This window comes from Protopterus annectens, chromosome 4.part0 (assembly GCF_019279795.1).
Source record: "Protopterus annectens isolate FY-2018-M chromosome 4.part0, PAN1.0, whole genome shotgun sequence".
NCBI classification, from domain to species: domain Eukaryota; kingdom Metazoa; phylum Chordata; order Ceratodontiformes; family Protopteridae; genus Protopterus; species Protopterus annectens.
Window position 1 is genome coordinate 736,611,314 of NC_056733.1, and position 21,840 is coordinate 736,633,153.

The following is a 21,840-nucleotide window of genomic DNA, read 5'->3' on the forward strand; positions in this document are numbered from 1 at the left end:
TCAGACCCCGCTTTGGTGGGACTGCTTGCATATCCGTGAGTAACCCACATGCACAACCTCAACCTGGTCTGTGACATCAATAGGACTTGCTAGTGGGACAGATTTGTGACCCAGAGACTCCCCTATCTGAGCAATAGACTCCCTCTCCACGTCAAGCAAAGTACCTCATTATCCCTTTTCAAGCGCAACCTGGATAACTGGATAGGAAATGGAAAATACACCCCTGGGATTCCACCTGTGTCCCTGCTGGACAGGGGCTTTGGGTGCTGACTTGTCTAAACATGGGTTAAACTCTTGGCTAGGCATATAATGGCCTCAGAGCCAAAAGCCTAGTAACGTCCTGTGATTTGAAATGACCAGCTCCTAAAGAGGTTACTTGCATTTTTTTATTTTTTGGTGCTACTTACCTTACCTTACCTTACCTTACCTTCCTGCCTTGGATTAAGAATAGAGTGCAAAAAAAAAAAAAAAAAAAAAAACATTTTAATGTCAGTGTTTGAAATGTCTTTATGAGTTACAAGCTTATTTGTTGATTAAAAGAATCCTCCAATCAGAAACTGAAAAATAGAAATGTTTCCTAGTATATTAATTTGTTCAATACTGATACCTCAGTTTCACTGTAAACATTTAATATTCTGTAACTTATGCTTCTAAATGTCTTGAAGAAATGTCATGTAATATAGATGCAACAAGTCAAATAGATTTTTTTAATTTACTACAAAGACAGTCCTATCACTGGCTTTTTGACTGTTTGTAGAAACAATGTCATCATCTCTTTTTCACTGATTTAATTTGATTTATGCTACTAGAAAGCTGCAAAAGATAATTTCATGATAATTTAACTCTTGCAGTCAAAGTAACTAAATTGTAGGGCATTATTAGTTATTTAGAGCTGTATTGTAGCGGTTGCACATATATTTCATGCCCTCGTTTAGTTAGCTGTCAAAATAGCAGTTCTTCGCAGTAACCTGTGACTGATAGTTGACAATTCATAGATCCAGCAAGCAACTTCAAGCAATTATGGAATTTTGTACTGTCCTTAATTTTCTATTGATAATTAGATAACAGCAACACCTCATTGCTAAAAAGTGTACTTGCCACTTTGTTTGTTACATTGCAGTGTAACTCATACCTGCTCTTGATATAAGGATTCCTTTAGCAGCTAACTCTGGAAGAGAGTTTTACATTGTCTGCAGCACTTTAATGACCTTAGCAAGACATAGTTTGATAATGTAAAACAGCATGAGATTTAGTTGAGGAACTGGTGAGGGAGAGGAATAATTAGGCTTGCGCAGTCCTCTCCCAGGGGAAGGGTAGTTATGTTACTCACAAAAGCAGATGACTCACCTTTGCTAATGCCCATTGCACAGTGAACCCTTAGTGTACTACTGGGCATGCCCAGTGTGAATGGCTTAGGTTAAAGCAAAGCAATCTGGTGCAGTATCTACCCACTGTCTTCATTTTTTTAAGGACTCTGCTGCTGTCATCATCACTGTTTGTACTCCCCCCCCCCCCCTTTATTAAGGAAAGGGGGCTTACCTTCTAGGGAAAAGTCAGTTGATAGTAACCTGAGCAGTAGACCCATAATGAATGGCATACCCCAGTGATCAGTCTTGGGGCCTCTGTTATTCTGGATATACGTCTGTGAGGTGCAGGCCAAAACCAGTGGGCTATGGCTGACCAAGGTCATAATAAACTGATAGCAAACCTTTTGAATAGTCAGGTGTTGCTTGCAGTTAAACCATAGTTTGTTTCAAAGCTAACGCCTCTTAAATAAAAAAAAAAAAAAAAAAAACAGTGAACCATTTATTGTTCCACCTAGAAATGCTAAACATTCTGTTTTGATTGTTTTTTTTGCATTTCTGTGGATTTTTTTTTCTGCAAATATTCAGACTTTATCATATGTACTTTTGAGCTCACGGTTATTTCCTTGGCTGTGGCCCTGTAGAAGATGGAGTTGTAGTGCTTTAAGTTACAGGCTGGTGGAAATTCATAAAGACAGGGTCAGTCCACAGTCATAGGAATGCAGAACAAAGGTTTGGGTTGAGTGCAGAAGTGTAACAGGCGTACCTGTAATGTTAAACACTCCGGGAACTGCGTCTTGCTCAGTGTGTAGAGTAACAAGTGTCCTTTCCTATTTTTTTATCAGGATTAAACAGTTTAGTGGTGGGAGAACTTCAAGTCCCTGCCTGTGCTTGTGTTCTGAAGGAACCAGATGGGATGGAAAAACTGACATTATGTAGAGGCCTGGTTACTAGCTGCAGAAAAGAGATCCTTATCCATGGGCTGAAACTTGAAGCTTCGCATAAGGTAGGCAAATATAATTTTTTTCCCTGAAACACTGAAGTAAAACTATAGATGTCTTTGTTGTTAAAACAAATACTCTGAAACTTTATAGGTAAAGGTAGGTCTTAATACAAAAGTAAATAACAAAAAAAGGAAATAAGGCCAACCAACAAGGCAGTAGAAAGAACAACAAACTTTAGTATACGGCAAGCTCTTTTGTGGGGTTACCACTTCAGACTTTACAAACAGATGCTAAAACATTCAATAAATAAAATAACCCTTACATAATAAAACCAGTTAAAATCCATTACACCTGCCTCCCCTTAAGGACAGATTTTAAAGGAACAGTGCTATTCAGTCCCAGCTCACTGTGTGCCTGCAAGGCTGTAATCCATTTAAGTTAAGTTTTTTTCCATTTTATTATTCATATCACCATCCCTAATATTGGGTACAGCAATATTGTGGTAACCCCACAAAAGCGTTTACCATATGTTAAAGTTTGCCATTTATTGTCTTTGTTATTGCTAAGGTTTTGACCTTTGTTTTGTTTAGACTTTTCACACTCTTGCCTACAATGTACCCTCTGGCAGCTGTACATCAGTAGTACTGAATTCTTTCATAGGCTGTACATGAATAGTTCTGAATCCTTTCCTAGACTGCCCTCTGGTGGCTGTAGGTGAATAGTACCGAATCCCCTCATAGTCTTGACTGCTTCCGATGGTGGAAGCATATTGTTAGGCATGTTCCACTGCAGGTCAGTCTGTGTACTTGTAGCACTTAGATGCAAAAGCATCATCTGGAAATAAATAACAACAGTGCCCTGTGTTGGCAGCACCAAGGTTGTTCACAACTGTGTCCTGCTTTTGTGTTTAGGACTGTTGGATTCTGCAAAAATTACCCCAAACAGAATCCTGTGAAGATTATGAGATTGGCAGCCCTACACAGTCAGCAAGCTTCAGAGTGCAGCTGAGCAGCTGTAATGAGAGATAGCTGGTACACACTGGATATCACCTCAAGGTGGCGCTGTGGAAAGCATAATGTGTGTTCTTTGTAGGGAACCACATTCAGATAGGATACAGATTAAACATTATGGTAAAAAAACACCTGTATAGGATCTCACAAGGGGAGCATGGTTAGCTGCAGATGTCTTACCAGCCCCATTCTTTCTGCCCGTGCTTTGCATCAGCATTTGGAGTGTTTACATCTTGAGTGCTTTATTGTTGTACAATTTGTAGTAAAATAAGAGGATTGTAATCCCTCACAGCCGTAGATTGTGATTAAACCATAGTACTGGGAGAGGACGTTTGTTTGAAATATATTTTTTTTCATTTGCTTTGTCTTTTCCAGTGTTGTGTCCTTTTAGATGTAATTTTTCCAGTTATCTACTCCCTTTGTGAAGAATGCCATCTGAATTCTCAGTATCTCACTTTACAAGGTAAGTTGCGCAGATGATTTTTAGAACTGGCAGTGTTGTTTTCAGAACATTTTCATTTTAGTTCCCTCATTACAAACTGGTCAGTGATGAATTCATTTTCTGCTCCTCCTCAACTTTGTTAGCTCAGGTTGCACCTGCACAAACCATTGCTGTGCCCTTGATGTTCTTCGTCTCACATTGCTGCAGTCATAACCGGTGGGTAGTCCGATGTCCTCGGTCGGCCCGAATACCAAAGAGTTAGGCTGGCGTCGGTCATGGTCGCCCAGATCTACATGGGCCTACGTAAGCCTAGCCAACAAGGTTCCCTGGCTTACGCCACCCAAGAAAGTTATTTTCCTGTGCCATTGTCGAGCAGATACACAGAAGTGATCCCTGGGGTGTATTTCCTATTTCCCATCCACTCAAGATTTTTCTTGAAGAGTGCTAATGAAGAACTTTGCTTGACATAGATGGGTAGCCTGTTCCAGAGTATGGGAAGCCTCTGGGACAGGAATCTATCCCTCCAGCATGTCCTGTTTATTGTGGTGACACGGTTTAGGTCCCTAGAGTGTGTAGCTCGGAGGGATTGGGATTTCTTTAGGTGTAGCATGTCCAACAGCTCTGGGTCTGACATAGCTTTATATGTTAGGCAGAGATCACCTCGGAGTAGGCGATATGCTATGGAGTAAAGCTGGAGTTTTTTGAGATGGTCAGTGTAGGGCATTTGTTTGAGGCCAGTAATACTCTTTGTGAGGTACCTCTGTGGCCTTTCTAGCTGCTGCAGATGTCTTGTGAGGTACATTCCAAAAGGGGCATTGTATTCTATAATGGGTCTAATGAGTGTCGAGTAGAGGGAAACAATGACCTCTTTTTTCCCTGGATGAGAACCCTTTTATGATCAGGTGTGCCACGTAGAAGGACTTCCTGACTACTGTGGCGATGTGATTATCAAAGGAGAGACTACTGCCCACCTGGGTCCCAAGGTCTCTTATCACGTATTCGGTGTTAAGTAGATTGCTGCCTATGTGGTAGTTCATGGGTACAGAGTTTTTACCAAAGGGGATGACACTGCGCTTTTTGGCATTGAGCTTGAGGCCATGGCTCTGACACCAGGCATCTGTCTCAGCGAGGCCCTTCTGTAGGATGTCCACATCATTTGGGGACTTGACTATGACTCCTAGTTTGCAGTCATCTGCATTACCCCACTTAATGCTTGGACTTTGCATGTTAAAAATGTGTGACACTTGAATTTATATGAGATCTTCTAAAAAGTGGGCAAATTGAATTGAAATGCAGATATACTTGTAGGACATTCATATTTGGACATAGGTTCTGATACTCAGTGTGTGGGGGACAGTTTAGACAAACAATGACATTCAGAACACTGGGACCTGCTAAACAACTCTAATGTGTTTTTTCAGAACATGCAGTCTTGGCTTGTGACATGCAAGACATTGTATTCAGAGTTTAGGGCACTGGTTTTCAGATAGTTGGCAGAGACACCTGTAATGTTGGACATAAGCTGTCAGAATGGTAGACACTAACTTGCAAGATGTAGGACAGTGGCTAGCTGGTCATAGGGGCAGTAAGTCTTGCAATATACAGCACTTATCATAGAAGCATGGGACTCTGAATTTGGACTGTTGAATCCCTGAATGCAAAGTATTGGCTGTAGAAATACAGGACACTTACTATTTGAATGGAGGCACTGACAGAGGTGATACAGTCAGGAATATGAGGCACTAGATGTGACTATAGGATATTGGTGAGAATGTGGGGCATTGATTTTGAGAATGTAATGTCCTTGTGGGGGGGAATTTGGGCCACCAGTGGAATGGGGCACAGATTGTGGAGGTGAGACACTTGTCTGTGAGATGGTGGGACAATATAGGATAGTGGAACACTGCGGGATCATAAAATATTGAGTCTCTGAATGTAAGGCATGCACTGTAAGAACACCCAGTAGTGAATTTCAGAATGAGTGAATTTGGAGCATTGACTGTTGGAATATGGAGTACTTACTCTTTGAATGTGTGACACTGATTTTGTGTCAGTGTGACAGTGACATAATGGATTGTGGGACGCTAACTGTCTGAATCTACACTTCTGTCTAGTGCAGTATAACACTATATACCAGGCCCTAACTGTAGGGGATGGGACTGGGGACTCGGAAGGTAGGTCACATGCTGTCCTAATGTGTACCATCCATTTGTGGAATGTTCAGAACTTCTCTGCAGATTCTGTAGTACTGACCTAACAAAACATGGAGTATTTTCTGTCAGAAGTTGAGCTGCTACCATTGATGGAATTAATATTATTTTTGGCAGGCAGTTCAGTAATATGGGGACCTGGGGGATGGAGATTTGTGAGTTTTTATGCTTTAGAACTGGAAGGCTTTTTATACATCCTCTGCTTGTAAGATAGGAGGTCTTCTAGCATTTTCCTTAAAAGTGACTCAATTTGGCCATTGCAGCTTGCTTCTTTTCCTGGTGTAGTTAGAATTTGTTTTAACTCTGTTGCCCTTTTGGGCTAACAAATACTCTAGGACCCTTTTTCAGGGTTGAAAAGTAAGTAGCTGAAAGTTAAATGACTTGTTTGGAGTCATAAAACAGATAAGTCTCTTGGCTGTGTCCATTCTACATTTTGTGATTATACATTTTTTTGTCATTTCAGTGAAAAGTAATTTCAAGAGTTATGTCCTTTGCATGGTGCATCATAATGCTACAGCATTCTGTAAAAAAACAAGCAAAAAACAATCAAACTGTGGTACAGTTCACAACAGAAAGAAACTCCCTCATTCACCAAGCCATTCACTGACTAATATAATTAATTTGAAGATCACCATAATGTGGAGAAAGAAAACTCATCTCTTGAGCTGCAGTAACCATTGTTATTACTTTATTTGATTTATTATAGGTTCATACTAGGCTATCTGCCCTAGGGCATTTATAAGCCTAGCCAGAGTGTGTTTGGCTTTCGCCACCCATTTTAAATGAATTTTGCTATGCCCTTTTTCGAGGTTAGTATACTGTGCCTCTGTCTAACAGTGACACATAAGTGATACCCGGAGTAAACCTGCGATCTCCCATCCACTCATCAAGATTCCTCTTGAAGAGAGTCAATGAGGGACTCTGCCTAACCTGGACTGGGATTTTATTCCAGAGTGAAGGGAGCCTCTGGGTTATGAATCTGTTCCTCCAGCATGTCCTATTTATTTCAGTGCTGAGGTTCAAGTCTCTCGAGCGCGTACCTTGATGGGATTTGGATTTTCTGAGGTGCAGCATGTCCATTAATTCCGGGTTGGACATGGCTTTATACGGCAGGCACAGATCGCCTCTGAGCAGGCGGTATGCCACTGAGTATAGCTGGAGTTTCTTTAACCGGGCAGCATATGGCATCTGTTTGAGCCCTTTGATCCTCTTGGTGAGGTACTTTTGGGGTCTTTCCAGTTGCTGCAGGTGTCTGGTAAGGTACATCCCAAAAGGGGCATTGTACTCCATTATGGGCCCTGATGAGGGATGAGTAAAGAGGCACGATGACCTCCCCTGATATAGATGTGAATCCCTTCATGATTAGATGGGCTATATAAAATGTTTTTCTAACCACTTTGGCCACGTGGTTGTCAAATGAGAGATTGCTATCAACTTGGGTCCCCAGGTCCCTAATTACTTCTTCTGTACTTAATGGATTACCACCTATGTGGTAATTTGTGGGCACTTTGTTTTTGCCAAAGGGGATGACTATGCACTTTTTGGCATTTAGCTTGAGGCCATGGCTCTGGCACCAGTTGTCTGTTTCTATGAGGCCCTTTTGGAGGATGCTTGTGTCGGCTGGAGAGTCGATTATGGCGCCCAGTTTGCAGTCATCTGCGAACTTGGTCAGCCACAGTCCTTCTGTGTTGGCCTGTACCTCCGAGAAATATATACCGAATAAGAGAGGTCCCAGGACTGAGCCTTGTGGGACGCCACTTGTAACTGGTTTGGAGTCTGACATGGCTCCAGCAATTCTAACCATGTGGGTTCTGTCCTTGAGCCAGTTTGCAACCCATCTAGTGACATAAGGGTTTATATTTAAGCTGGTGAGCTTATCTATAAGGCCCGAGTGGGGTATTGTATCGAAGGCTTTTGCGAGGTCCAGGTAGGCTATGTGGACCACCTTCCCCTTGTCAGTGGCCTTGTACCTTATTATTTGATAACCGGGTAGATGGGCTGGTACAAAGACCCTTTTTGGTCACAACTTGTGTAAGTAAATGGAACAAATCATTGTTTGAAGAAAGACACATAGCCAGGTATTTACCTATGATAATATCAGTCTTTAGACTGTTTACAGGCCTAGCCAGTAACCGGATGAGAAAAGCAAACCCCTGTACCTTGTATCTCTGAGCTGATGACTTTATCCAATTTAATACATACAAACTTAAAACAGTGATACAATTGTATTGATAGCAGGATTGAGCAGGTACTGTAATGCATTGGGTGGCTTCTTGAGTTGTGTGCATGCTGTAACAGTTGATAAGCGGTTAAGAAAAAGGTGTTGCAGGACAAAGCAAGGCAGTGGTACCCACATAAAGAGGGCTATATACAAAAATATGGTGATGCAGGGCAATAGAGTCAAGTGAAAACTGTATAAAAGTTTGCAAAATTGTGTACAATAATGTGAATTTTAAATCTGCGCATGGTAATGTACATTAATACAAAGGAACACCTACAGGGAGAAGCACTTTGAGTGAATAAAAGTTGACATTCACTAGTAGGAGTGTACGGTAAGATAAGTGGGTTACTAGGTAATAAGTGAATTAACCATTGTGTAGCAACTGCATTTGGTGTCATTTTGAAGATGTTCTGAAAGGACTTTCCTGAAACACTAAAGAGAAGTTTCAGTTCAGACGTCTGGAAGAAGATTATTTCATAGTGCCGGACCCAGTTTCATGAAGGCCCATTCTCCCTTCATTGATTTAAAAGGGAGGGATGTGGTTACGGAAATAGCTAGGAACAGCTGAAGGAGTAGACTTGTTCTCTTATAGGTTATTTTTTTTTTTCAGTGGTGGACAGTAACCTTCATTTAGTATTTTGAAGAGGATGGTGAGGGTCCCAGGTAGTAAGTTGACTTCTCTGATTGGTAGCAAGTTTAGTTCTTTAGACTCTTTCAGCGATGTGAGTGGGCATCTACAAGAAGAAAACAACATATTTTATTAGTTATCTGAATTCTCTGGGTATTATGTGCAGAACTGACAGCAGAACTTGGGAGTCTGTATTCTTCTTTAGGTAACAGTACATGTTTGTCATAGGAAAAGCAATATGAGAGAGGATATGGGAGATTATGTAACATAGTTTAAGCTGTACCTGAATTTTACTAGTGATTTTTGTCTGTATGTAGAAAGAAAAAGAGGGATTGGATCAAGGGTGAAGCCTAGATATTTGTATTTCATTTCTTACAGGAATAGGGCTGTTATAGCTGGAGAGGCCGCAAAAGTACCTCACAAAGAGGATCCTAGGACTTAAACACATGCCCTACATGGACAGACTCAAAATGTCTCATATCATCTACTAAAAGGCAATCTCTGCTTGACCTACAAAGCCATGTCTGACCCAACTCTGTTAGAAGTGCTACATCTAAAGAAATCCCAGTCCTTCCACACCACATGCTCCAGAGACCTCAACCTCATTACCACAATCAACAGAACATGCTGTGCTGGAGTGAGAGGTTCATAACCCAAAGACTGCCTGTGCTCTGGATTAGACTTCCCATACATGGCAAGCAGACCACCTCATTGGCCGTTTTCAAGATAAATCTTGATGAGTGGATAGGAAATAGAAAGTTCACCCCGGGGATCACTCCACTGGCTCTACTTGATAGAGGCACTGGGAACTAACGTCGGGCGGCACAATGCCAGGGCACTTCTATGGGCTAAGCTTGTAAAGGCTCCAGAGTCATTAGCCTAGTACACACCTATTGCATGACCCTGTAAGAGTTGAACACTGAGGTAGTGCAGTGGTGCAGAGGTTAGTGTTGTCACAAGAGGGTCTCTAGTTCGATTCTTGGCAGGGGTGCTTTCTGTGTGGAGTCTGCATATCCTTCCAGCATTTGTGTGAGTTTCCTCTGGGTGCTCAGGTTTCCTCCCACATTCCAAAGACATGCATCTAGAGTGTTTTTCCCAGGGCCTGTGCTGAAAATGGGTTCTGTCCCAATCTGACTTTCCCAGTAAACAAATATTAAAAACAAAGTAAATATTTTATGTTTGGATGCAAACTGCAAAACTGTAATTTTATTGTGATTACTTAGGAGTTTTGTAGTTGAGATTGCAAAAGAGAGAGGCTTGCAGGAGAAGACTGTTGTTAGCATAAAGAGTGAGGTTTATTTAGGTGAGATGTTGAGTGATATCATTAATAGAGGGAAAATACTAGGGGACTACATAGAGAGCCTTGGGGGACACCAGTATTTAATGTGCCCAAAGAAGAGATTTGTGAGTTGAAGTCCACTTGAAACATTGTTTTCAATGTAGCTTTGGAACCATGTGATGGTGTTGTTTCTCCAACTTTCTAAAACGTAGGCTATGTTTCACATTTTTGAAAGTCCTTGTCATGTTGATTAGTACTGCAGTCATAGGACCATCATTAACTATTGTATATGATATCTGTGGCACAAAGAAGGGAAGCTGTTTTGCTGAATGCATTTATAAATCCAAATTGATTTTTATGTTAAAAGACCATATTGGTAGCTGTTAATGTGTTTGAACAATTGTTTATGTACATTTTTTCCAACTATTTTAGCATGCGGTTAGATTAGACCGATAGTCATTGAGACATTTAGATGATGAAGTTTTAGGGGGAGGTGTTATGTATGAGTGTTTGAAGGTGGATAAAATATTTCCAATGGTTAAAGAGAGATTGTAAAGTGATTGGTGAATGACTTTGCTATTTCATTAATGGACCTTAAAAAGATGGAGACGTAGTGCACTGAAAAAGGGAGAGGATGGTTTCATATTTTTTTAGCAAAGTCTTTGTGTGTTTGATAGAAATCTCCTTGAAATGTGGCTATTTATTCCACTAAGGGGTGGTGTTGGGGAGTGCAAATTATATGGGAGTGTAGGGGGGAACTGGTAGAAAATAACTGGTGATTTAATTGAACATGGACATTAGAAAAGATTCATAGTTTTCTGCTGGATTACTGCTACTGTTACCAGTTAGGTGAGATGAGGAGATGCCCAGTCAGATGTTTAACCTCTTTCAAGAACAGTTACTAGATTGCTACTGCTGCCATTTGCTTTTGTCCAAGGTATAAAGCTTTTGCTGTATCTGTTGCTGTCCTGAGATAAATAATTTTGGAGCAGATGAGAAGTAAATGTGGGCAGGCATTGTCTCTTTCATGAGGTTTTTAATATCACTAGTAAGCCGGGGGCTTTTATGGCCCCTGAGCTTGCCTGCATGTAGTAGGGAATTAAATAATAGGTTTTGGATAGTAGGGAATACGGTCCATGGATTTAACATGACTGTCTAAAGTGACTAGTTTATCATTATTTCATAGTAGATCCTTCTCCATCTGGGGAAATAATTTGATGGTTTTCAATGACCAAGATGAAAGTACTGGACACTAAACACAGTGATCATTAGACCCAAGTATGAGTCATTTCCTGATTGATGATTAGGTCTGGTAGGTTGTTTCCCTAACTGATCAAAGTTAAAGGGGCTGCAGTATTCTGTTAAGATGTTTGGATTCATGGCCAAGTACACGGAAGCTAAGATTGCCCAAAATAGTCTTTCTGGGAATCCCCAATGGGAAGATCTCTGTCAAAGTTTTTAATATCGAGGGTGCTATTGGAGACATAAAATATATGTATATATAGATATAGGTATATATATATATATATATATATATATATATATATATATATATATATATATATATATATATATATAGATATATGGGATCCATACAGATCCCCGACGGCACTTTCTGCCAAAGCAGAAATCACCGAACATACATAACCGAAAGTGCTGTTCACCAAAGCAGCACTTTCAGTTATGTATGCTGGTTGTGCCGGTTGCACTACGGTGTGGTTAAGGGAGAATTCCCTTTTCCCCACTGTAGTGCGACCTCGGAGTGAGAATATAAAAGTAGGGGGCACAGCCCCCCACATGGGGGTGCAGGGGGGCTTGCCCCCCTGCATAAAAGAAGATTTAGTGTTTTTTTTTTTTTTATGAATGGACTTTAATGAAAGCGCTTTTTCGGTGAAAGTGCTTTCGTTAAAGTGCGTTCGGGTATTATGGATTTGGACTATTGAGCTTTCGTTCAATAGTCCTAGATCCATATATATATATATATATATATATATATATATATATATATATATATATATAGATATAGATATATAGATATAGATATATATATATAGATATATATATATAGATATATATATAGATATATATATGGGTCCTAGTTAAATGATTGAGGTTCAGAACTTCAACTTTCGTATGACCGAAGTTCTAAAACTTTGAACATTTAAATGGAGATCTCTGTACACAGCGGAATGGAAATATTCCCTTTTCCTCGCTGTAGTGCGATCTCGGAGTTGGTATATTTTAATAGCTGGGTGGATGTGGGCGGTGCAGCATATATGTTTTAATTTGTTTTTTCTTTTTCTTTTTTTAAATGTTCAAGATTACAAAACCTCTTTCATATGGTCCCGACCATATGAGATCGAAGTTTTGTAATTTCGATCATTCAATGTAGGAGGGTGGCATAATGGTTAAGGTGTTTGCCTTACAAACACAAGGTGCAGGGTTTGAGTCTCACAAGGGATAATTGGCTAGGCTTAAAATGGCTCAGAAGGGCAGTTAGCTTAGTACTAATCTATGACTCTCTCTCTCTCTCTCTCTATATATATATATATATATATATATATATATATATATATATATATACATACATATATATATACATATTTAGTAGCAATAGCAATGTACAATTGTATGTTTTTGGCAATTGTCAAGTGACACTTTGTCTAGTTGGGGACTTGACTGGTCTTTCAGAAATTAAGCAGTTTGAGTGAACTATTTTGTTTGATTAGGAGCATTCCACATGGCCTGTTACCCAGTATTATTGTGTAATTAGCATCAATTTAGGATGGGGGTAGTGGTTGTCCTTAAGTCTGATTTCATTTGGGGAGTAACCCAATTTTAATGTGAAAGAGGACAAAGTCTTTCAGCATTACGTTACTGCACTCAGAAATGTAATGCTCCTGTTATTGTACACAATAATGTTGCATACCTGATGCATAAGCATAACTGTACCGCAAGCCTGCCTGATCAATCTAGTGATTATATTCCTTCAAATTGGGAGAGATCAGTAAGGAGGCAGCACAACAGAACTTTGAAACTGTCATTGACGCTAAAGATTGAGAAAATTAAAACTTAGTATATGCTTTAAAGAGCTTTTTGCATGTGGGGGCTTTGCTTCCATATCCATGCTACTTAATTTATTAACTTCATGATTGCTGATTCGAATGGGAAATTCCCCAGCATACTGCTGTCTTAGAATTCGTATATAATGGGTTGTTCACACATTTAGTGTTTGCACTTGAGTGTTGAACGCATGGATTTCACATTTCTGCCTCTCTCCCCAGTGAAGTTTTTCACTTACACTATTAATATCTAATATAGAAGTATAGTTGCATGATTTACAGAAAGCTGCAATGCCACAGACTGAAAGAGATGTCTGTCCACAGGTGGATGGTGGGAAGGTATACTTAATTTATCAGAAGGGGTTCTTTTCATAGCTCAACTAAGAGGGTTCCTATTACATGATCGAAAGGTAGAAATAGCGAACTCTCATTTGTCGAACCCAAATGCATGAAACCACAGACTATCAAAGGAACGGATCAGCAAATTTTTTCCCAGGGAAAAAATTGGCTGGGCCGTTCTCTGGATTTTGCTGTTTTCTTCACTGTGGTGCGATCTCTGAGTTGTTATATTTAAGGTGGGGTGTGTGTGGGAGGCACATCCCCCACATCGGTGGGTGGGGGGGTGAAGCCCCCCACTTTATGTTGCCTGTACATTTTATTTTTTTTGGATCAATAAATTTTTTCCCTGAGGAAAATTTTGCTGATCCGTTCCTTTGACATTTTATGGTTTTGTTCATTTGGGTTCAATAACAGATCGTTCGCTATTTCTAGGGTTCGATCATGTAATATGAAGCCAACTAAGATGGTAAGGATATTTATTAAATTTTATATTGTACATGGGATTCTTGATTGTGAGTTGGATTTACCAGAGGCATTGGTGATCTTTGTTTGACTTACATTTTACAGTGAAATCTCTGCTTGAGGGATTGTTAGCTGTGTTAAATAATCCCTCTGCTTGAGGTGCTGTTAATCCTGTTGAATAATCCCTCTGCTTCATGGGTTGTTAGTCGTATTGAATAATCCCCCTGCCTGACTGGTTGTTAGTCATTTTGAATAATCCCTCTGCTTTAGGGGCTATTAGTTCTGTTGAATATCAAGTAGTTGTGACCATTGTGGAAGGAGCAAGAAGAACATAAAAAAGCAGAACTCAGAAACTTGAGCCCTGCTGCATTGTTTTAGTAACAGAGACCCGACTCCCAGGGTCATGGTTACCTGACTCCCTGCATCATGGTTACCTGACTCCCAGGGTCGTGGTTGGCACAGTAATGTTTTTTTCCTTGCATCTTTTCATAGCTGCTGTACCTGTTGACTATCTAGCCTATGCTGTGATTGCCCATTCATCTGCCATTAGCATGGCAAGAGCCATTAGTGTGCAACCAGCCGCACCCCCCCCCCCCCCCAGGGCAGCTCACTGCTACCTTCCTTTGTCTGCACTTTTATTGCCCTTATCACTAGTTGTTTCTTGGATTGTCTGATTACAGTTGTGGCTTTGTCTGCCTACGCCACAAAGCCTACTGTGGTTGGTACAGCAAAGCTTGGTGAAGTTGTGCATTGACAGTTATGTAGCTGTACCCCAGATATGTCCAGTAAAGATATTTCTGAAAGGTGCATTAGAGGATGACATTCTACTAGTGAAGAGACTTTGACAGCCGCATTCATTAGTAGGTGGTTAGCTGCCTGAAGGCAAAAGATAATGCAGGTGGTAGCCCATTTATTATTTATCCATTTATTTACTACTATGTAACTATAGCCTCTAAACAGGTTTTGTGCCTTATGAATGGAGAAAGGCATCAGTCATCCCTCTGCACAAAGGCGGGTCATCTACAGACCATGGAAACTGCAGACCCATAAGTGTCACTAGACTTATATGCAATGCCATGGAAAAAATTATCATGGAAATTATCAGTAGAGATATAGTAATTCTCCAAACACTAGACCCAACCCAGTTTGGTTTCAAGGGCAGATCATGGCTACTCAACCTGGTGGACTTTTTTGAGAAGTTCACCAAAGCAATGGATGAGGGCAAAGTTGTTCACATGGCCTTCCTTGACCTGGCCAAGGCATTTGATGCAGTACCACACTCGGGTATTGTTGACAAACTCAAGAGGTTAGGTACAAACCTGTATGTCACATGGTGGATAGCCAAGTGGCTCACAGATAGGACCCAGGAAGTTAAAATTGTGGAGACCACCTCAACAAAGAGGCCAGCCAAAAGTGGACTCCCTCAGGGATCAGTCCTTCGACAGCTCCTTTTTGACATTTACTTCTCAGAAGTCAAGGCCATTGTCAGTGGTCTCTGGCTGACTAAATTTGCAGATGATTGCAAATTAGGAGCTGTCATGAATCTCACACTAGGAGTTGTCATTGAATCTCACACCGGCACAAGTGTTCTCCAGGAGGGTCTGACACAGACAAACAACTGGTGTCAGAGCAATGAACTAAAACTAAATGCCAAGAAATGCATAATAGTATCCTTTGGGAAGTCACCCATCCCTGGTAACTTTCATACTGACATCACACCCCTTAGAGTTGACCCAGTAGTCGGGGACTTAGGGACACACATAGATAATAATCTAGCCTTTGACCATCATGCGTCTACAGTGGTGAGGAAATAATTCTATGTTGTGCAACTTATAAAGAAAGGTATGGCATCTAAGTCCAAGGAAGTCATTGTTCCACTGTATTCGGTATTCATCATACCTATTATTGAGTGCAATGCCCCCTTTGGTATGTACCTAACCAGGCATATCCAACAAATGGAATGTCCACAGAGGTTCCTCACTAAAAGAATATAGGGCATAAATAAAATGTCATATGCAGACCTCCTGTGCAAATCACCTCAAGGCCCTATCCCTATATTCTGTCTCCTACAGGCTTTTGAGAGGAGATCTATGCCTGGCATACAGGGCATTGTCACACCCCACTCTGATGGACCTCCTGCATATCCACAAAACAAACAGCGCCAGAATTACCCATTCTAAAGACTTAAACCTTGCCTGTGATAAAAATAGGTCCTGCTGGAGAGAGAGGTATGTATCCCAGAGACAACCGCATCTATGTAACAGGCTCCCCGTCTATGTGAAGTAGAGTTCCTCCCTGACCCATTTCAAGTGCAACTTGGACAATTGGATGGGAAACTGAAAATTCATCCCTGGTTTGGCACCTATGTCTCTAATGGACACAGGTAATCTGTAAATGGTTCATCTCCCAAGGTCCTGCTTACACTTATCAAGGGTATCAGAACTTGTCAGAGATTTGGGATGCATGGCTAGGCTTAAAAAGGCCCTTGTAGTCATTAGCCTAATAAGCGCCTATGAACTTATTTGGAAAGTTTGACACTTGTAAACCCCTCCCTTCCCTGGAAATTAGAGAATGAGTGATCCATGTTCCTAAGCTCATGCACACGTATCTCAGAACATATGAGATGGTAATGGATATCCTGACTAGGAAGGGCATGTTGTTCATGGATTTCCATCACTGCAGAGAAAAACAGGAGATGAGTGGACTGGCACAAGAACATCTCAGAAACTAGAAGTGGTAATTCATCCTCTGGGACATTTGATTCTTGTGAAAGACCAGCTATTGTCCTCAAATGTAAAGGCTGTTTTAGGTCACAGTTTTGGAATCTGAGGTGGTGAGCACCGGGAAGATAGTTTTCCAAGAAATGGACTTCAGTGCCTCAAATGGCGCATAGGCAGTCCTGCCTGTTGTAACATTTTAAGTACTGTGGAGTGGAAATTGTTCTGCAAAGGAGGATGGGTCACAGTCTTTCTTACAAAAGGTCTTGATGTGATGTAGTGGCTGACACATGCACTCTGACCTAGAGAAACTGAGGCTGAAATCATAAATATGTTTGGGATGTCAGGCTTTCCTGTAAACTGAGCAGCTGAGGTGATGCAAGGAACCGCTCAGTCCAAAATGAGAACTGTTTCCACTTGGCGGTATAGACCTACTGCCCCGTGGGCTTCCTACTAGCTGCCTGAATAACCTCTTAGACCCACCCATCAAATCCACTGGGATCAGGGAATGCATGGAAAAAGTGAGTCTCAGAAGTGGAGTTGATTGTTGCCTCAGCCATATGGGAAACCTTTTGCTAGGACCAGAAGGGCTTCCTTATTGCTGGAGATAAGAGTACCTGAAACCACTCCTTTCTCTGATACCAAGGCACAACAAAAATGAGCTTTGGTCTTTCTTCCTCAGCTGTTGTGATGAGACGTCGAATTTAATGGAATGTATACAGGGATGTAGTCTGCCACTGATTAGAGTATGCATCCACCATTCTTTCCCCCTTAATCTGCTGCTCCAAAAGGGGAAGGACTATATTTTCCCACTGGCAAATTGGTCAGACTTCAGAGTACCCCATTTCTGGAAGACTTGAAACAGGCATGGCTTCTGAATTCATCCCTTCTTGAGACCATTGGAGTAGTGGCAGAGAGAGAGGGTCTGCCCGCTCATTCAGTAGAATGTTGACTATTGAGAGAGTGTTATCTCTCTGTGCAAGGTCTAAGCTTTTTATCTGCGTGCTTATTTAGATGTTCTGCAACAGGTCTGGTTTTCTGACTGAGCAAGAGATGACCTTGTAGCAGATTTGTTCAAATAGCTTTTACGTCCAAGAAGATTCCTCTTGGATCCAACTGGTTGATCTGGAGTTTCCTGACACATTATGTGAGCTTTGCACTCTGCTAGTGAAGTTTAAGCCATCATAATCTGCAGTCAGTTTATTTGCAGGAAAGAGGGAGTGATCATAAGGTTTGTAGGAGCAATCTACCTTTTCAGAGCCCAGCAACAGATATCTGACACTTGGAAAAGGTACACAAGTACAAGATAGTACTGTGGCAAATGACACCCCACAATCTGTTGTAATACCTACTTCCTTAGAAATGCAAACAGCACCATGAAAAATGATCATGGCAATCCAGAAGATGCAGAGTTCAAGGCTCAACCTTGCCTTGTGCCGTTAGCAACTTAGTCATAAAAATTACCTTTTTCACCCTTGCTAAAGCTAGACATGACAAATAGTGTGTCTAGTTCTGATCCTCTGAAAGTTTTATTGTAAGAAAAAAGCAGAAAGGACTTAATCAATATTTGGTGACCCCATTGACTGACTATAAAAGAGTGTGCATTTCAGGGGGTGTTTCCGGGGACTCCCTGTACCCAGGCACCAGATGCTAATCATTTAGGTATGGAGCCCATGGAAATCATGTCCCACAAGGTTTAGGCCACTGTAGTTTAAACTTTGGACTAGTCACAGAAGCAGACTCAGATGGCTACACTAGAAACAATCCAAGTGCTGTTCGGGAGCTATGGCATGAGCCTTTGCAGGGGCGACCCCCAAACTGGGACTGGCATAAGCTTCAGGGAAATTCCTTAAGCTATCCTCATTTACCTGGAGCTTTAGTTCTCACTATTGGATGAAGTATTTTAGGCCTAGAATAGGACGCAGTCTATCCACTCATTCCATTTAAGCCAAGGAAGAGGTACAAGTAAAGAAACACCCTAATAATAACATAGTAAATGATAAATAATAAAATGGGACAGCATCTATGTCTTCTTTTCAATAGTAACGCTGTACTAACTGTTATTTTGAAATTTGTTGGTTTATCTCTAGAGCCCTTTCTTGTGAGAAACTGGTAAGTGCTTCAGGATTTGAATGAGAGTGACCATATCCAGGATCCCACTGGTCCTTTTTATTTCAGAAACAGATGTTTATTGTACCAAGATCAAAATCAGCATGCACAATCTATAAATATTTATCAGCAATGTGTGCTATGCAGTAGATAAAGTCATACTTTAACTTCCTTGACTGAAACAGTTATGTCTATACATATACTTTCTCTCAGTAACTTAACATTAGACTATATTATTGCTTATACAGTTATGTCCATCCCACTCTCTGCAGACATGTACACTGCTGTCTTTGTTGTTGAGGTGTCCCAAGGCGCTCAATCCGGATCTGCCATTTATCCAAGGTCTTATCTCTTTGTCTAGGACCTGCAGTCATCAGCTCAAGACTGCCAGTGGTCATGGATGATTTTTTTTTGCAGTCAGTACCAGCAGAGTTTAATAACCTTTTACTGGAAATAGGGAAGCAAACCCCCTCGTATAACCCAATTGGTAACAAAGATTTAGTAAGGAATAAGAGGTGTGAAAACAAAATGTTACATGCTCACTGTAGCTCTTGTTTGACTTAATCTAAGAGAGGACAATCTCAAAATATGTGAATCCAGTCCCCTCTGGCTATCCTCTAACATCTCCAGCAAGTCTGGTCAGACTTCTAAAATATTAAGCTCTTGTATGCACTGTTAAGCAGTCTTCTTGTCATCCATGCATCTGTTTTGAAGTACTCATCTTACTATAGGGGTCAATTGTAAGGTTGAAAGTTCGTGAATGTCAAATCAATCAAATGGTGGCATAGCACCTTGTAGATTATATGCTGTCTAAGTGATATCCTCCATAATTCTCATCTCTGCTCCATCTAACAGTTGTTCCCAATACCTTGCCTGACTATGACTTCTTGCATTTATTATATTTAAAGAGCTCCCCTCAACCTGGTCTAAGATTGTGGTTAGCTCAGGAAACTCATCAAGCACTTTGCATTGCCTCAGTGACCATTTCATCTGCTCCACTATTGTCCTCATACTTGTTGGTCCTCTAAAGATTTTTCAACCTCTCATTTAGACAACTCATGATGCAATCCCATCTGACCTCCTAATTGCTGCAGTAAGCAAAATTTTAAATTGCTTATCACTGGAGAGCGTAGCCCATAAAATAATTTTAATGATCCTAAGTACAAATTCAGATGTAGGAGCTCTAAACCTCCATCTATGCCATGTAAAGTAAGAATATCCCATGAAACACTGAGGTTAGCATAATTCACGCAAACTTCTGAATGTGGTGAATCATTTGCTGAACATGTTCATCATTAGGGGAGAAACTACATAACCCTGAGTGCAATATGGGAACTATATTAGGGGAAGAATAAACCACTTAACTGCCTGGGTTCTTTGAGGCATATCCAGTTAAATTGTATCCCATCTTTTAACCCAGACCATAGCCTTCTCCACTATTGTATTGAAATTTGCCTTGCTCGCATCCATCAAACAAGGGACTAATCTAACCCCAGGTATCTTAATGACCTTGACTTTCTCAAAAAGGAGAATCTATTTTTTGTAGTGTAAATTGATAACTGACCAACAATACTCTAGTCCTTTCCTTATTAATCTTGTATCCAGAAAGATGACTGTAGTTTTAAAGCACTTACAATACAAAACTCAGATCCCTTACAAAACTCAGATCCCTTACAAGATTGGATAGATATATCAGTAGGTCATCTGCAATCAGAACTAGCTTACTTACCTGTGGGACAACATTGCAATCTGTATAAGTGCCTCAATCTACAAAGCAAGAAGTAACAGGGATTTGAGGGCAGCCCTGCCTGGTCCCTCTGCTTACATACCACCTTTGAGTTAGTCTCATAAGTATTTTAACTTTGGTAGATGCTCCCATGTAGAGCTACTGGACAAATTTGACAAGAGACCGGTAGAACAAAAACCTTGTAGCACCTTGAACTAGAATGCGCAATGCACGCTATCAGATGCCTTTTCTGCATTGAAGCTTATTAAGGTAAGAGGGCATTTTTAAGAGCAGCATTTTCAATTGACAACACGCTGTCAATAAGGTTGTCAAACATTGATCTTCCTTGATACATCTGGACCAGAATTGTTTTTTTCCAAGTCTGGCAACAGTTTAACAACCCCCTTACCTAGTGTAGATGCAAACAGCATAACATCATGACTTTAGTCTCTTTTTATAAGCCTATATCAGGCTTAAGAGGGATCTTTCCCAAGTTTCATGATAACTACTACAGCCTTTTTCCATTATTCAGGAATATTGCCTCTTTCCAAAACATAAAGAGTGCCAATATTCTTTATATAAAGAGGCGTTGGCCATCTTAAATAGTTCAGCAGGGATATTGTCTTCCAGCATCTTATTAATCTCAGAGGCCGCAAAAGCCAGCCTCAAATCTCCCTCTGTAATTGGAGCCATCAGTAAAGCTGCCACATTTACATCATGGGGGTGGGCAGGTGCCAGTCTTCTATACATCCATCTGACTCCTGGAGAAAAAGGCAGGGTGTTTCTGTATATAGCACACTGTAGTACAACTTAAAGGCATCCAGAGTGTGTTCAGGAGTTCCATAGTATTTGGGTCCCTCATTTTAGTTTATCTGGGTTGCCACCTGTATTCTGAGTTTGTCCCAGGTGCTTGAAGTTTTTTTTGGGAATTCTCAAATTTTTGGACCACCAAAGCATTCTATATCTGATGCATTTTGTGGTCTAGAGCATTAAGCAGTTTGTTCTCACCTACTTTCACTTTTGTTCTGTGCTACCATCATACTAGTTTAAAGGGTTTATATTTTTGCCCTTTCTTTAACCACACCAATTTTGCCCTCCACAAAACAGAATTTCCTCATTTCTGCCATAAGCCAATCCCATCGTAGAGCAAAAGTATTGTAGTGGTCTAAACTACTCTCCCATTACTCCCAGATCTTTCTGTTAAACCTGTCCTCAAATACCCTTCCTTTGCAAAATTAAAGGCTCATACTAGAAATATTTTCCAGCGTAGACCTAGGTACAAAAGATATTCTCAGAAACAAGGAATCACCATCTGATAAGACCTACTTGTCCTTTTTATGGTGGGTTTTCCAAGCCAGGGCAGATTCAGAGTGCACCCATCATGGCA

The 21,840-nt window shown here is 40.7% G+C and overlaps 1 protein-coding gene across 1 annotated transcript in view; it reads left to right on the plus strand.

Annotated features, from left to right (window-relative positions):
- LOC122799562 (thyroid adenoma-associated protein homolog) overlaps positions 1-21,840 on the plus strand; it is a 672,025-nt gene that overhangs the window by 80,279 nt on the left and 569,906 nt on the right. The window contains exons 7-8 of the mRNA XM_044068695.1: positions 2,150-2,310; positions 3,634-3,721. Of these exons, the coding sequence (XP_043924630.1) occupies positions 2,150-2,310; positions 3,634-3,721 (249 nt within the window). The remainder of the gene's footprint in view (positions 1-2,149; positions 2,311-3,633; positions 3,722-21,840) is intronic.